General features: G+C 41.6%; 1 protein-coding gene across 7 annotated transcripts in view; it reads left to right on the top strand.

Moving 5' to 3' along the window:
• Positions 1–215: 215 nt before the first annotated feature.
• ptk2aa (protein tyrosine kinase 2aa) overlaps positions 216–16,716 on the top strand; it is a 50,553-nt gene continuing 34,052 nt past the window's right edge. For 4 of the 7 annotated variants that reach the window (XM_086194356.1, XM_086194360.1, XM_086194355.1 and 1 more), the window contains exons 1-6: positions 9,634–10,561; positions 11,843–12,087; positions 13,504–13,673; positions 14,806–14,893; positions 15,147–15,226; positions 15,782–15,844. In XM_086194356.1, the coding sequence (XP_086050482.1) occupies positions 10,438–10,561; positions 11,843–12,087; positions 13,504–13,673; positions 14,806–14,893; positions 15,147–15,226; positions 15,782–15,844 (770 nt within the window). In that variant the 5' untranslated portion in view covers positions 9,634–10,437. Of the gene's footprint in view, positions 524–6,278; positions 6,306–9,633; positions 10,562–11,842; positions 12,088–13,503; positions 13,674–14,805; positions 14,894–15,146; positions 15,227–15,781; positions 15,845–16,716 lie in introns of those variants that run through there. The other 3 variants (XM_086194357.1, XM_086194359.1, XM_086194358.1) reach the window with 3 other exon arrangements.

The following is a 16,716-nucleotide window of genomic DNA, read 5'->3' as shown; positions in this document are numbered from 1 at the left end:
GTGTTTCATACATCTGGTTCCCTCTCTCTCTCCCCCTCCATCCTTCTCCTGGGACACAAAGACCCCCCCACACCACACCACACCACCACCACCACCCTCCCTCCGCCTCCATCCTCCCTGTCTCTCTCTCTCTCTGGTTTCCCTCCCCCCTCTTGCTCCTCTCTTTCCCGTTACTCTCATCCCACTCGTGCTGTCCTGTGTGTCAGTAGTAGTAGTAGTAGTCGTAGAGGGATTAAGAGGGGAATGCTGGGTTGTAAGCTGACGTTAGCCATCATTACAGAGTTGGCCAGCTGGTACATCACAACTCTAACCAGAGGACCACAGAAGCCCGGGATTTTGGCTCTCCCAGTTTAGCTGCCTGTCAGTTGTGGGGGATCTCTCTTCTCTTCTCTTCTCTTCTCTTCTCTTCTCTTCTCTTCTCTTCTCTTCTCTTCTCTTCTCTTCTCTTCTCTTCTCTTCTCTTCTCTTCTCTTCTCTTCTCCTCTCCTCTCTTCTCGAGTTGAAATGGAAGGATTATACCACGGTAAGCACTTCATCTTACAGTGCTGTATCTTTCCAGTACATGTATTATTTGCGCATGTATGTTTGTCATAGATTCAAAATAAATTTGGTATGATGTCTGTGGCAATCTTATGCGAATCCAACAATAAGTCTGTCTTGACTAAAATGAAGCTTCAAAATATGCACATTTGCAGCTGATGACAGATGAAACTGGAATTGTGCTGTTAATGGACTTTTCAACTTACATTTTGATGACTTCAAACATTTTTTTTGTTTGTTTTTTTTACAGAAAGCTCAGTTTCAATCACAGATTCCCGTTTGCAAGCGTTTTAGTTTGTTGTCCAACAAAACAAATGATTTAATGCTCGATATTTCATTGAAGAAATCAGTCAAAGGTTTAAGAATAGAAAAAAAACCTACAAATAGGTTCATAATGAAGACAATTAACATTAACTTATTCCAGCTTTCAGACACCTTACGGATAACTTGACTGAAACTAATCAGTAGACGAATAGGTTATGAAAATAATAGTAACAGCCCTGGTGCCATCTGCCTCACTCTGATGAAGGATCATGTGTGTGTAGCTGAAATGCAAGTCTGTGTGTGTATGTGTGTAGGAGGCTTCATCTTGAAATGTTTGTGTGTGTGTGTGTGTGGGAGTTGTATGTGGGATGGAAACATATTATGCATGTCAAATTAGTGGGTTGTATTTGAATACAAGCGTGTATCCTTTTGTAGATATTTCCTGCACGGACTAGCATTAGTGTGTATTATTGTGTGTGTGTGTGTGTGTGTGTGTGTGTGTGTGTGTGTGTGTGTGTGTGTGTGTGTGTGTGTGTGTGTTAATGTAAGAGTGTGTGTATATGAATGTTTAGCCATGATGTAACAATCCCCCTGTGGCATTTTGTTTCTAGGTTAGATCATCTATATTTCAGTGTGTTTGGACATTTTTGATCATGGTTCAACATTGGTGGAAATTTGTCAAACAAGAAGCATAGTTAACAAGCTCCTGCCCACACACACACACACACACACACACACACAAATGCAGGCCCTGTTTAGACGTGATATTAACATGCATCCTGAGTGATCTAATCCCAAGTGGACTAGCTCTAAGAAAGTGAGTTTGCACCTGGAATTACAATTCAACTCCCCACTGCTGATCTCATTTTCCTGCTCAACATGCAAGTTAACTGGAGATATACAAAATAGCATTGGTATCAGTAGATAGCAGCCCCCCCACCCCCAGTTTATCAATGTTGGTCTGATGGCTGATCTTTTCATCAGCCTAGTTTTGCTCTGGTCTCTTTCTTTTTTGTTACTCATCATCTGTTGTTTGACTAGGAAGCGGTGTGGTAAATTTACGATTACGTGACGTTTTCAGTATTTACAGAATATAAATATCTTCTAAACATATTTTTATACAGATATCAACATTGCTAAATCATCCAAAATCAGATGTGTTGTGTTGTCATGGGGTGGTGCATCATTTTAATGAACACATACTCAACCTGGTCCCTGATTGCAAAGACCAAGTGGGTTGTTGTTGCTGCGGGCTGTTTATAACGTGTTGTAGTTGCTGACTGAGTAATGTAATAGCCTATGTCATATGTTGATTTATATCACTAACAAATTGTTTGGATGGTAGATACTGGAATTTTATTTGTTCAAGTTAGTTGCACAAAGAAAGAGAGAAATATACATAGAGATGTGTTGCTGTTTGAGCTAGATTAACTTTTAACAAGATAGGGAGCGGTGCACTTTGCTGTCAGTTCATACATTTGTTCCAACAGAATGTTCCCCGTCCTGGTTGGGTGAACATTTAAAATATAGAAGAAGAAGAAGAAGAAGAAGAAAAAAACAATACAGACGGGGTTTTATCTCTGATCTGTTCCAGATTAACCAGATCAGCCACGAGTTTTGACGCTCTTTTCCTCTCACCCACACAACGTCAGGCGCTCCTTCAACGTGGATGAGGTCACATTTGAGTCGTTCACATAGCCACGTGTCCCCGGCCACATCTGTGATGAGTGATCAGATCTCAGTGCAAGTGTGCTCACAGGTACACAGCTGTCCACCTGGGATTAGATCACGTAGGATACAGGACTGCTGCTGCTCCTTGTACCTGCCGCTACTTGCAGCCAAACAGCTGTGATGACAGATCCTAGGCTTGTCAGTACAAAGTTATATGGAATTATTACGATCAAAATATACACTCGGGTCAAATCATAAATTTCCTCCAGAGGATACCGAAATTTCTCTTTCATGCATCACTCTGTCAGTCTTCTAATCAGAAAAGAAACCTTAAAGGCTGGAGAGGACTGTAATTTTGTGTGTTGTCAGCCATTTGCCTCTTAACAGAGCGTAGAGACGAACCCATGATACCCTGCATTCATTGGCCAATCAGCTCCCTTGTGGTAACACTCATACAAAATCAAAGAGGCTTGCCTTCAGCTTTGAATATTTCATTTTATATTTCTACGTTTTCCTTTACCGAAAACCTATCTTAAGTGGGTAAGCAAGAGTAAATATATGTTTTCCCTGAACTGGGATTTGAGTTACACTAGTGGTTTGGTTGATTTAGCATATTTTAGACTAATATCATTAAAAAAAAACCTTCTGTCTCAGTTGTAGGTCGTTCATCCTAAATCTGTTGTGTTGAATTATACATCTGCTCTTCGTTTGAGATATTAACATGCGTGCCGCTCCAGTAGCTTTATCACTGCACCTGAACTATACACACTTGAGTGAATGTGTGTGTCAAGGCGTGTGTGCTTTTGCAGATAAATGTGTATGAGCAGTCATGCGTTTACGTGACCTTATTATGTTGCATGCATGTAGGACTTATCTGGACTGTGCAAATGTGCAGTGCATTTAATTTCATGTCTGTGTAACACAGACTTTGAAAAATTGCTTGCAGCGTTGATCTTTATCTGTGAATAATATCATCAGAAACACACACCATTCTATTTGCATCCCATGGTCAGCTGACCATTGCAGTTCTTTGATGTTTTTTACTTTCAATGAAGTGGACTGTTTAAATTAAATACCAAGGCCCTGAACTCTGACTAAGATATAAACCTTTGTGAACATCATTTCCAGTACAGATGCTTTACTTCTGTGTGTGCGCAGGTGTGATTTGTGCCTCGCAGGTATTATGTTGCTGCAATGTCAGACTGCATGCTCCAGTAACGCCTCTTTTTATCCAGAGGGTCATAGACAGACAGACAGACACACACACACACACACACACACACACAGAGCTTGAAGGTTTAACATTAGGCAACATGCAGTGAGGTGGAACAGTGCGCTCCTCACTGAATCTTTTTGGCAGAATGAAAACTTTCTTGGGTTCTCCTTCGCCAGTTTGATCTGTCACTGTTAAACTGCAGGGTTTCAGTGAATGTAATGACAGCATGACAGCTGGCTCAGTTAAACCTCTCATTCTACATTAACATTCAAACGGAATCTGAGCTCTCTGGATATGCAAAGGCAAAGCTTAAACACAGCTATTCAGATGTTAACGTAGAATTTGCTGCTCAGTTTGGCTGCACACACACACACTGTACTGTGGTTCTTGATTTTTAATGTTTTGTTTAATTCATAATAAGGGATTATTTTTAACCTCTCAGAGGGTTTGTGTCTGTTATGTCTCCTCTTTCTTCCCTCAAACTATGATTTCCAGTAAGTACTGATCAAAGACCAGTATTTAAGATCAGTGCAGAACAGACAGTCATGAGTGCTCAGTCTAATTACTGTGGTTAACATGCAATTATACACTGCCTGCAAACAGAGACCATCAACAGTGTGTGTACGTGTGTGCTTATGTCTCTAAAGGTGCGTGCGTGTTGGCAGTCATCAGCTTCAGCACCCACTTGCTTAACATATCTTACGAAGACAGACTTATAATGTCGGCAACAATGGCTCAGAGACGATGTGCCCCAACAAGTTTTAAAGAAACAAGTTAATTCGAATATGTCAGAGGACCCTTGTAATGAGCTTTTCTCGTATCCTGCAAAGTAGTAGATGTCGATTGATGGCCTCACACTCGCAGCAGGACCACATTTGAATGGAATTAGTGCATAGACGATGAATTTATTTCTTTATAACCGGGAAATTCTCCTTGCATATCTTCTGTCTGAATCTTGACTACAGCTTGATGAGCAGGTGTTTTGGGCTGCCTGCAAGTGTGTGTGTGGGTGTGTATGTGTTAGACAGACCAATGACCCAGTTTGATATACATGCATTGCAGGCCATTGAACATGCAGGTTATAGGGTTAGGATAAAGCGGTAATTGGCTAATCTTGTTTCTCTTAAATGAGACCATCACAGACATCTCAGACGAGACTGCCGGAGCTCCATCGTGGCCGCAGATCTCAGGCTACATAGCACTTAAATGACGGTGAAGCACAAATGGCGGGTGGCAGACTGACGCTCTCACAGCATCCGCAGGACAGATGGTGTCTGCGGGTTTCTGATCTATCTAGATATAATTATTGAAACTTTGAGACATGAGCATCGTGAGTCACATCCAGATCAGTTAATCGGGATATCTGTCAGGGTGTTGAGCCCTTCTCACTGCTTCTACCATCCACACATACAGCGACTGGTGTCATGTGACTTGTCGATAATAGTCAATCTATGCCCTGGTTGTCACTTCCCTTCATAGGTTTCTCTGAGCATTACATCATCTTTGATGATCACCCCCGCCGTCATTTAACCCCTTAAGTGTGTACATGTGTGCATGCTTGGGCACAATGTGTGTGCTCATCAGGGTGTCTAAAGCACTCTGGCACTTATCCTCCTGACCTCCGCCTGTACACAGCTCTATCACTGTGATGCTCTAACTGGGTGTCAAGTAACCAAAAGGCTCCTCCAGGGCTTCCTATGGGACTCGGGGAGCTTTATTACGTATTTAGTGTAATGTACCTCAGTGGTCAGACAGGGGGGACTAACTCCACACAAAGCAGATGCTACAGATTCAGTTTATTTTTTATTAGATTTGACATCTTTTCCCCAGGAAAAAGCTTTCTATGGCCAGTTCTGTTTGTTCTGAGCAGATGGCTGGGTTAAGATCTCCAAAAGTAGGCATATTAATCAGAAACATTCAGGTTTCCATCGATGTTTTCATATGCATTTGGAAGTACTGCGTTGAAAAAGGTTGATGGAAATGGTAAAAGTCAAAGGAAAAAAAAACAACAAAACCTCCCAACTTCCCAAAAAATTTACTCGCTTGAGGACCATGAAGTGTTCAATCATATATTGTCTTTTATTTGAACTTTTTCATCAGTCACAAAGGTAGGTGGACCTGAAGCCCAGAATCCTTGTCTGACAGCCAAAAGCCCTGAACACAAAAACAAACGGAAAGTAGCAAAGAACTGAAATGAGCTCTTTAAAATGGAAAACTTGGGTTAAGTAAATCATGAAGCAGTTGGATATCGATTCTCCTGAGCCAATATCCTGTATTTTTTTCAAAAGGATATTGATTTACTTTTAAATCAATCCAATAAACAAATGAATAGTTCATTTGGGAAAAGAAAAGAATAAAAGCCATTCTTTACATTGACTAAAAATCATTTAGATATGAATGAATTAACAAAACTTCAATCCATTATTTATCAGTTGAAAGAATGTCTTTTACCTCTGACAGTGAAGGTACTTAAGAAACCTGCTGAGGAACTTGTGTCAAACGTCGAATGTTAACATATCCTGTTTGCTTGTTCACGCTTCTTACAATGTAACAAGATCATTAACTCATTTTTCTGTTTGTCTTTCAGATATTTCCAGGATTGCCTACTACACAGGTGAGTTGCCGTCACTCACATTGTGTCAAACACAGCGGCTGCAGCACTCATCACCATACAGCTGCTGCTTTCATTCACGCACAAAGCTCAGGTCAGGTCAGGTGACCACCAGGGGTCCCTAATAGCCATTGTGGGGGGGAAAAATAACCCAACATTGATTATGCTTTTATATGAGTCATACTTTTGCAGGAGAGAAAATAAAGATCGAGTCGGGTTATTTTTCAAGCTCCTGGTGTGTTTAATTTAAGAATATGTTCCTTTTGAGATGGGCCCAGTTCATTTTTAATGGCCAGAGGCTGTAAAGTTGTTTCTGAACTGAATAAATCAGAAGAGCATGTGTACGTCTCCAGGCATCATGTCCTGAATCTAGATCTTGCTGTCCACTTATACCAAATTAGGTCACCAGTGTGTTGCCGAGTTATCAGATATTGCACTTTCTTTTGATTTGTTGAACAAAAATACAACACAGCAGGGAACATTGTAGTGCTGGAATCTGGAATTCATGAAATTGAATTAGAGATGGATCGAGTTATTAGCTGGTGACCAGTATCGTCCAGTTTAACTGACCAAGAGACCAGCTGAGTAGTTTCAGATGTATCTGATTTATAAGCATGAGCAGACTGATGATTGATATCTTGATATACATTCTGACGCAGACAGATGCATCACACACACACACACACACACACACACACACACACACACACACACACTCACACACACTTTACCATGAGGAAGAAGACTCAAAGTTTATGCCGGTAAACATATTTCTTGGAAAGAAAGAACATTCGAAGCCACAGATTTTTAAAATGTAACTCGGTTGAGCAGACGATTTAGTCACTAAAGGAGCAAACTGGAACTCATTTTCAATCTAATCACAGCAGTCAGTGTTAAATGATAAATGGCTGTGCTGTTCTTTTGGGATAAATAAAAAATTGCATTCTTACTTTTAGCTTTGCAGCAAGACAGTAATGTATTTATGCACTGAGAAGTGTATATGACTTGAATGATAGCACTGTTTTTTCAGGTAAAATGCAGTTTTCAGTCAAATGGATTTGTGTTTTAACTTCAAGGCATGGACGTAAACACACTGATGGTTTGCTGATAAGACCTATGCGAGTCCGTCTCCCTCCTGGGCCAAAATAATGAAATGTTCATCAGCACAAAGCAGATAAGGAGAGAGACTCAGTCCCAGAAGAGCTCTTCCCATTCATGGCAACATCCGGCCCACTGACACAAAGGGTCTCAATAGAAGGCACACACACTCACAGGCTCACACAAACACACACCCTTGTACTTATATCTTTATGAGGACTTACATTGACGTAATGCATTCCCGAGCTCCGTACCCTAAACCTAACCAGACTGCCTGACCCTAACCTTGACCCTAAACCTAACCAGGACCTCTTTCTCACCTCGACCCCAAAACCAAGTCTAGACCTTCAAACGGCCCTTTGAAGATGTGAGGACCAGCTAAAATGTCCACACTTTCCAAAAATGTCCTCACTCTGTTGAATATGTATTATAGTCCTCAATATGTAGTAAGTACAAGAAAACACACTCACGCACACACACACACACACACACACAAAGAAACCAGTTTGCCGAAGATTTTGGTAATAATGGCCAAGGCCTGAGATGGAGCATAAATTACTTAAAGGAAACTCACACACACTCCCCGCCACATACGCACACTGTGTTAAGTAAGTTATGCGCATGGTAATATTGAAAATTCAAGGATCAGTGATTTTGGTGTGTGTGTGTGTGTGTGTGTGTGTGTGTCTTTCTGTTGAGCTATGGAGGTGTTTAGCCACATAAATGTCAGATTGATATACGGAGGCTGGCATCTGGTCAGCAGTAACACTGACAGCTCTTGGTGCCACTCGCTTATAGCATATTATAGCCTTGCTGCCATGGAGATAAACCTTTGTGTGGCAGTCAGCCCCTTGAGCACCGTGAGAGTCCAAATATTATGAACCCCACCGAGCTGCTGGACCGACTTAGTTGCAGTCTGAAGTGAGGTTGATTTGGACCTTGTGGTTTGGAAATGGACGGGTTGGAATATTGCTTGCAGCTGCTAGTTTACATGCTGGCCAAAGCCTGGCTGCTCATCTGGTTTGTTTAAGAATTAGGAAAAAAATTCTGTTTGATTGATGTATCTTGTCAGGAACATGCAGTTTGTTGTGTCTGGTTGGCTAAGTTGCCCATTCATAACTAGAAATATTAGAGTTCATGCTTTTGGCTCCACTGATCCGGTTCAAGTCCTGCTGGGGATATTGAATGTGCTTGTTATCGAGGGTCTAGGTCATACGTTCTGAAACCTCAGTGTTGGCACAAAAATATGTTGCCTCATGATTTTGTCGTGCAGGTCTTGTTACAGGACATTTTTGCTTGATTTTGTACAGTGGGATTTCAGTGGAAATACATGGCCAACCTTTATGGCCTATGCTTTGTATAAAAATAAATTTAGGTAGTTAAATTGCAGACTTTTCCCTCTTTTTAATTCGTGCTGAAATGATGAGTTGATACTTTATTTCACAGAAAATGTATTGGCTGCAACATAGAAAACATTATATGCTGGTCCCAGCTTGTGTAATGTTCCATTTTTCTGCCTCTCTTTGTCATGAATGACATTTGAAGAAAATATTTTTGGCTTCATGACTTCCTGTGGGACTTTTCAGTGAATTTTGGTGCATTTTAGAGACAAAATGTATAATTCAGTCAACTATCAGTAATCGAACATAAATGAAAATGGCTTCTAGGTAAACTGTGGTACAAAAGTTGAAGGTTATCATCAGTTGTCATATCAGTCACGGGAAGAAAAAAATGTTCTTTTTAATTCCTTTAATGTAGACGCCTCATCGCAGATGATCATGATAACGATGAAAATGGTGTGATACTGAATACAGTAATAATATGAGCCTGCACTATGAAACGCTCATACCGTTGCAAAGCCTTTTGAAAGTAATCTTTATTTTCAGCTCTGATAAAACTTTATTACTTAAAATTCTAGATGTTTGTTAATTATCATAGTCCAAAAATTACTTACCTGTAATTGTTTCCTTAAGTTTCTTTCCTTGATCATAAGGGTTTTCCTTTTCTGCCCACAGTGGACTTATTAGTTCAACTTATGGGCTGTTCTGAGGTCAGATTCATAAACAGAAGTGGGGAGGGATTTTGATTGAGCGCTAGCAATTAGCATATTAATAGTTTCTAGCTCCTCCCTCTCCTCCACAAGCCTCTCTCACTCGCTCTTATTCCCCATTCAGTCGCGCTGCTCCGTCCTCCTCTTCCTCTCATTCATCTGAAACAATCGCTGCCTTTTCCAGTGTCTCTGCCTCTCTTTCCCTCTGTCTCTGTTGCTTTTGTTCCTCCAGCTCACACTTTCATTGCACTCTCTAGCTTTCTGTTAGGGAGGCAGTATCTCAGTGAGAACCTATCTCTGTGAGTCCTGATCTCTGGATCAAAGTTGGATCTGGCTGTGAACTTTTACCAGAGGAAGAAGGCATTCTCTCCATCACTGGAACCTCACTGAGTGAAGTAACTGAAATCCTCTCCTGAGCGATGGTTGCCTCACGCTTCCACGGCAACTGTGTAACTATGGAGTGCAGGCATGGGGCAGAAATGAGCCGATAAACTAACAGTGTGTTGCAATCAGAAAGAAGCCACTGAGGAGGCGAAGAGAAGTGGACAGAACAAGAAGAAGAGACACATTTGTGGATTACAGTGAATCCACATCTCTGGGGATCTTTCAGGAAACGGTTCCATACACTTAATAGAGGGGTGACTCCAAGTAAAGTGATTTTTTTTTTTTTTTAGTTTGAACTACTTGTTTCCAGTGTCTGATGATGTGACAATCATGCCTTCTTTCCTCCTTCAAATGTGTTTTCTGCACATTTTGTGACTCTACAAAGACCAGAGAAGTGTAACTTCACGACGTTTTCTGCATTGTCCCTCTGGAAGTGTTTTGTTTGGACGCTAAGCTTTTGACAAAAGCTGGAGACAAACATTTCTACTCTGGAGACAGAGTCAGTGATACTTTGTGTGTCCAAGTTTCCTTGTAGTTGTGTATGGATCACAGTGCTTGTTTATTTATGTAACCTCCAGTGTGTTTTGTGTGTGTGTATGTGTGATGCGTGGTTGTGAAGCCACTAGCTGCCTGTCTGTCCTCGGCACTGACAGACACAGGCTGGGACAGACATGTGTTTCCATGGCGACAAGCGGCTGTAGCCCCTTCCCAATGTGTTGGGACCGAGGTAAGAATGAAAACTCTTCATGGAGACTCTCTAGTAGCACGAAGCCCCTCCACAGGGTGACATTTGACTCCATGGGAACTGACTTAGAGTACCATCAAAGCTGATGCGTGTGTGTGTGTGTGCATTTTTGTGTGTGAAGAGGATGGAGTGATGAAAGGCAGAGGTGTGATTTAGTAATAAAACAGGTTCATAGTTTGACGTCAGCAAAAGATCTTCGGAGCATATTGTTACATTATTATATATCCTTCAACAATTGTGCTGTCTTTTGTGTGTGGTTGTGTGTGTGTGTGTGTGTGTGTGTGTGTGTGTGTGTGAGTGTGCGCGCGCGCATGCATATCTCAGCTCTCCCTCTCTTCCTCAGGTGTAATTACCTGCTTGAACGTATCGATTTTCTCTTGGTGGAGAAAGTAGAAGAGAGGGTGAAAGGGTTCTCAGTATGTTCTCTACTTAGTGTTCATCTACAGTTACACACGTGCCATGCACACTCATACACACACTTACCTGGAAGATGTACCTCATGCCATTCCGAGATGAAGTTACCAAGTAATTCCAGGAAGTGTGTCAATGTCAGGATGTCTTCTACAGGAAAAATGGCTGCCCGAGGTGCATTGTCCTCTTTCTGTTACAGAGACCAGTGCGTAGACACTGAGCCTTGACCTAGACGGCACCTCTCTCTGTATTTCTCCCTCTGGTATCTCATTGTTCAGTGTTTTTCAGCTCAGTGAAGAATGTTGTCACATCAAGAGGATACAGCTGCTTTAGAAAGTAAAGTTCAACTAGGACAAGAAAGTACATGGTCATGAAAGAATTTAAACGCTCCAAACTTTAACAGACATGAGAGTGGAGAAGAAATTATGTAGCTATGTTCCGTTTCCACACCGTAGCAACGAGATCAATTGATTAGTTTGTTGTGTGATGAGAAATATTTGGGTAACTATTTACAGTCTGTTAGTGATTAGTACAAATATTTTTTTGCTGGTTTCAGGTTTGGAAATACAGAATTTCTTCTTTTCATTGTCATATATGATAGAAAAATGTATCTTTTTTGCTTCTGTGCTGCTGATTGGCGTTATGGAAATTGCAACGAGCGTTTTGTCACACATAATAGAGTAATGAATTAATTAATGCAGTCAATTAATTGCACTCAAAGTCATCTCAGTTTGCATCATCGCATCTCAGTGAGAGGCAGTACAGTGAATGGCTTTCATCATCTCCTCCAATTCAACACTTAATTCTTCCTCTGTAATCAGTATCTGGTTTTCTCTCCTCTTTTCCTCACAGAATATGACAGACACCTAGCAGCAGCAGTATCAGCAGGGAAAACCATGGCGACGCCCTACCTGGACCCCAACCTGAATCACGCCCTCCTGGGAGGCGCCAAGTCACGGCTGAGTGCAGGAGGTTCAGACCGAACCATGGCAGGCTCCATGGACAGGGTTCTGAAAGTCTTCCATCACTTTGAGACCAACACTGAACAAAGCTGCTGGTCATCCAACATCAGATATGGAGATGCCACCGATGTCAGAGTAAGAGGAGACACACACTCATTTTGTCCCATCCGATGACGTAGACTAACTCCCAGCTTCAGTGTCAGGTCAAAATTAATGTTACATTTGATGTTGGACAAACTAATTTAATTTTTTTTTTAAACATGGTTGAAATCCAAAGTTATACTGATGCAGAAAGCCAACAAAAAGCAAATGTCAATAAAGTCACAATCTCAGTTGGTGTGAAATGTAAACATTACATTTAGGAGATGTTGGATTTTGGTGAGTTAACTTAAAGCACACCTGTCAATATGACTTTGGTTGTCAATGTTGTTCTTATTGATCTGGCCTTGAGTTTTTGTCACCAGATCTCATAATCTAAAGACGTTGGTGGCCAGCTGGGTGCCTGCAGGCCCTCACAACTGACTGCACTTTACACAGTCTTGAAGAATAAGGCTGGTGGGGTTCTGTCGGTCTTTTATTGACAAATTGTTGGCTCTTTAGTTTTAGTGAACAGAACTAATTAGTGCATTTGTATTTACAGCCTGGATAATACTTGTTTGAACGATGTAATGTTGAGTGGGCAGTTAAATGAATTACATCCCTCCATTTTTATTGTAGGGGTTCGTCTGAATCTCTGTGCGAGTTATTGAAATAGGACAGGAAGTATCAGACTAACGATGAACATTAAAGCCCTCAAAGGGCCAATATATCGTGCAGAGTAGTTGCATCACTGTCTCCTCTTCCTGTATTAGTTGTTGCCCCCAGCTGAAGTTCTGGAGGTGGACTTGTACCCTGTGCCGTCAGCTCCAGGTCTGGCTGTCTGCTCTGATAAAAGACACTGAGCATATTTTGCTCTACTACACATAACCCCGGGGCAACCCTGTGTGTATTAGTGTGATGTAGAATAAGTTTACTTAGCAGTGTGCGTTTCCATCCAGTCGCATGACGCAGAGATTGCCTGGCACTGCTTAAATATTTGTGGACATACAAGAAGATCCTCCCTCTGTCTCCCCCTCCTTCCAGCCTTCAGTATGTAGGTCAGCCCCCCTATACTTTATCATTGCATCCCACATGGTTCTGTGAGCAATATTGTGCATGTGAGTACCTCTGTAGACTTGTTTGGGTGGGAACGTCATGTTCAGTCCCTGAAAGTCTTCAACACAGATGCTCATAAACTGATGTTGTTGATGAACCATGAGCAAAATGCCGGACAGCAGCGCTGTAGTACACAATCATACATTACTTTATATCTTGTTGTCCCCTTGGCATTTTGTTTTCTTCTATCACTGCGTTGATTTGTATTGGTTTAAAATGGCAATGTAATTTAGCTGTAGTCAAAGCCACCTTTTAGTATTGATTCTCATAACTGTGTAACCCTTTATGTAAGTATTTAGGGATTTTTTTGTTGTTGTTTGTGGAAACGAACTACAATCACTGACTCTTTGTCTCCAGGGAATCATCCAGAAGATTCTGGACATCCACAAAGTACGCTGGACGTCATGTTTCGGCCTGCGTCTCAGCAACAGTCAGTCCAGAGACCAAGTGCACTGGCTTCATCCAGATATGGGCGTTTCCCATATCCGGGAAAAATATGAACAGACCCGACCAAACGAGGAGTGGAGGTGAGAGGAAAAGAGTGTGTCAGTGTATATCTTTGCTGTGTCTGCGGCTGGTTTGCCACACAAAGTTAATATCTCTGGGACAGTCGCTCAGTTTGTTGGTGCTTCCCTCTTTCTGTACACTGCTGTTGTTTTGTCATTTTAGGGGCTCAAATGTAGTATTTGTTGACCAAAGACAGAAGATAACAATGCATTTAGTGAAGAGTCGTATTTGTAGCTTATGTTACTGCATTTTTTTGAGATCATTTGTATTGAGATTTTAGAAACATATGAAGAGCTTTTAACATCAAGTAATTTAAAGGGTACCGTATATGAAATAGAGCTCCACTAGCTCCACTGAGACTGCTTAGAGCTGCTGGCTGTGCATCAGTTTTAACAGTCACATAGAGTAAAGGATGTTTTTGTATATTGTGTAGCACTCGCTCCAGCCATTTCTGCATGATGCACACTTTACTAGTTTCCGTAGATTTTGCTGATACTTCTGCACTTTGTTTTGCAATATTTTGATCTAAGGATTTCTTGCTTTAGCCAGTGCAGTGACTGAGATTTATGTAAATTTTTCAGTTTTCTTCAGACTCCGTGGAAATACGGGTCCATTCAGGACAAGCTGTGAGGATACGCTTTATAAGCAGTTTCCTAAACACTAATCGTGACTTTGCCTGGTAAATATAGACAAAGTCACGGTTTTCATGAAGAACTAGCTTCAGCAAAGGACCTATTGAATGCCAAAGCAGCAGAAGGGATTTATTGCAAAATATGGTGGACCGTCTGTTGTGTGGTGATAGGAGCCCTTGTGTGTGGTGTGCTGGAGCTGTGTTGGTTTGGCAGATGTATTACCTTTATTGTGGTGGGTCTTGCTGCTAATGCTATTGTATGTTTAGGACCTTTTGCACCGTGGACATAAAGGGAAGGAGAACCAGATGCCTGCTTTGTTTGACTAAGTCAACAACTCTCCAGTCTGTCTCTCCTCCACCGATCGTTTAACCTCTGCTCATATACGTTTTACGTACATGTCACATCCACTCTCCTACAGTCCTCTCTGTTCTCACATGTATTATTTTCTCCTTTAGGTCTTTAATCTCGCCTCCTTCCTTGATTTTTGCCAATCAACTTGGTCATTCCCTCTCCTCTGTAGGTATGAATTAAGGATCCGATATCTCCCAAAATCCTTTGTGCAGCAGTTTACAGAAGACAAACCTACACTCAGCTACTTCTACCACCAGGTATACACTCAAATACACACACCAGCATGTTTCATATTCTGCTGGGAGACAGCACTGAGACATATGGCACTGCTAGAAGCCTGTGTGTGTGTTTGCTTCCAAGTCATCTAGGCCAGTAGGAGTGTGTGTGTGTGTGTGTGTGTGTGTGTGTGTGTGTGTGTGTGTGTGTGTGTGTGTGTGTGTTGCTTGGAGAAATAAATATTTTGATATATTTAATTAGCTCATACAGTGCTGCTGTGTTTGTGTCTTCCAGGTGAAGAATGACTACATGACAGAGATTGGGGATCAGGTAGAACAAGATGTCGCTCTTAAACTGGGCTGTCTAGAAATCAGGTAAGACAGGCTGGCTTGTTTACGGTCCACTCTGTCCATTAAATGTCTCCTTTCTTTTTATGTCCTGTTATTTGCTCCGACAGGATCTGAAACACCTTTGATACTTGCTGGATTGGTATTGGTGAAAATTATACTAGCCCTGAAACAGGACCCTTCTACTTCCCTTTTAGCTCACTTATCTCAGACTAATATTACTTTAAGGAAATCAGTTCTTCTTCTTTGCTGCTCGAAAACAGTAGCCTGCACAGGAAGTTATGCTATGCTTCTTCTGGTAAATTTTGGAAAAAGAATGGATTGATATGTAACATTGGTGGGATGGAGCTAATGAGATGTTCGCAATGTGTCAGTATCTTAGATCCCCACCCACAGAGTGATGTCTGCATGTATTTTTCATGCCTTTCAAAGGGTTCCATCTGAACTCACAATGCAATCGTATCGCATCAATAACTAACAATTAAAATAGCCGGCCTTCAATGCCACTTCACTGTGGGGGGGAACTGAAGTGAATGTAGCTGATCTTGCTCTTTTTCTGTGTCCCGTTGGGTTCAATTCCAGGAGGTTCTTCAAGGAGATGAGAGGAAATGCTCTGGACAAGAAATCCAACTATGAACTGCTAGAGTAAGTGTTTTCCTCTTGGGCAAAAAGCTGCAGCAGCACACACCGATCAGGATTCTCACTTGCAGCAGACATTTCCCTCGTCAGATCTGTCCTCGAACTGAACTGTGCTTTGTAACCCAGCAGTCACACAATAACCTAAATTTCAACTCCTCACAGCTTTAAGGACTCAGCCTCAAGAATTTAAAAGAGGTCAGGAAGAGGTGGAATGTATAAGAATCTGCTAATTGCCGTTTAAGAAAAAAAATCCACACCCCTTTCAACCCCAACACTAATCATGTTTTTATTTATTTGCCATCAATTCATACAGTGATGATTTAGCTCTCTGTTAACGCTCTGGTTTGCTATGTGTTGCCATTCTCTGCCAGTACTGTGGTAGATGGATTTCGATGGAGAACAGTAACAAACCAAGGGCGTAACAAGGCTTGGCTCTGACACAGTCTGAGTCTAATGAGCTGCCCTCTTCCTCTGAAGTCTTTCTTTCTCCCCATAATGAGCTCTCCAATTAGCTGGGAAAAATGTCCAGTCATTCTGTCTGTTCTCTGCTCATCTCTCTTTGTCTGGCTTCCAGCTCTTTCCCTCTTCACTATGCTCCCTTCCTGTAAATTTGTCTGTTTTTATCCTGCGTTCTTTTGCTTTGTTCTGAAATTATCGTTCCTCTGCTGCCTCTGCTGATTAGGAGAAGATGGTGTGGTGTGCATAATAAAACCAAGTCGAGAAAGTGCTGTTAGAATCTAACACAGCAAGCTAGCCAACAGAGTGTTGCTCTTTTGTACAACTGTTTTATTCCTCAAGAATTTCCTACTAATTTACAAAATGTCCCCCTCCAACAAAACATCTGTGTTTGTTATCATTCACAGGGGAACTGGGACATT

The sequence above is a fragment of the Aulostomus chinensis genome, chromosome 22 (genome assembly GCF_037954235.1).
Source record: "Aulostomus chinensis isolate RoL2024-O1b breed Wild chromosome 22, RoL_Achi_v1.0, whole genome shotgun sequence".
In the NCBI taxonomy this organism is placed as follows: domain Eukaryota; kingdom Metazoa; phylum Chordata; class Actinopteri; order Syngnathiformes; family Aulostomidae; genus Aulostomus; species Aulostomus chinensis.
Note: the sequence above shows the minus strand (reverse complement) of the source record. Positions and strands in the feature narration are given on the sequence as shown.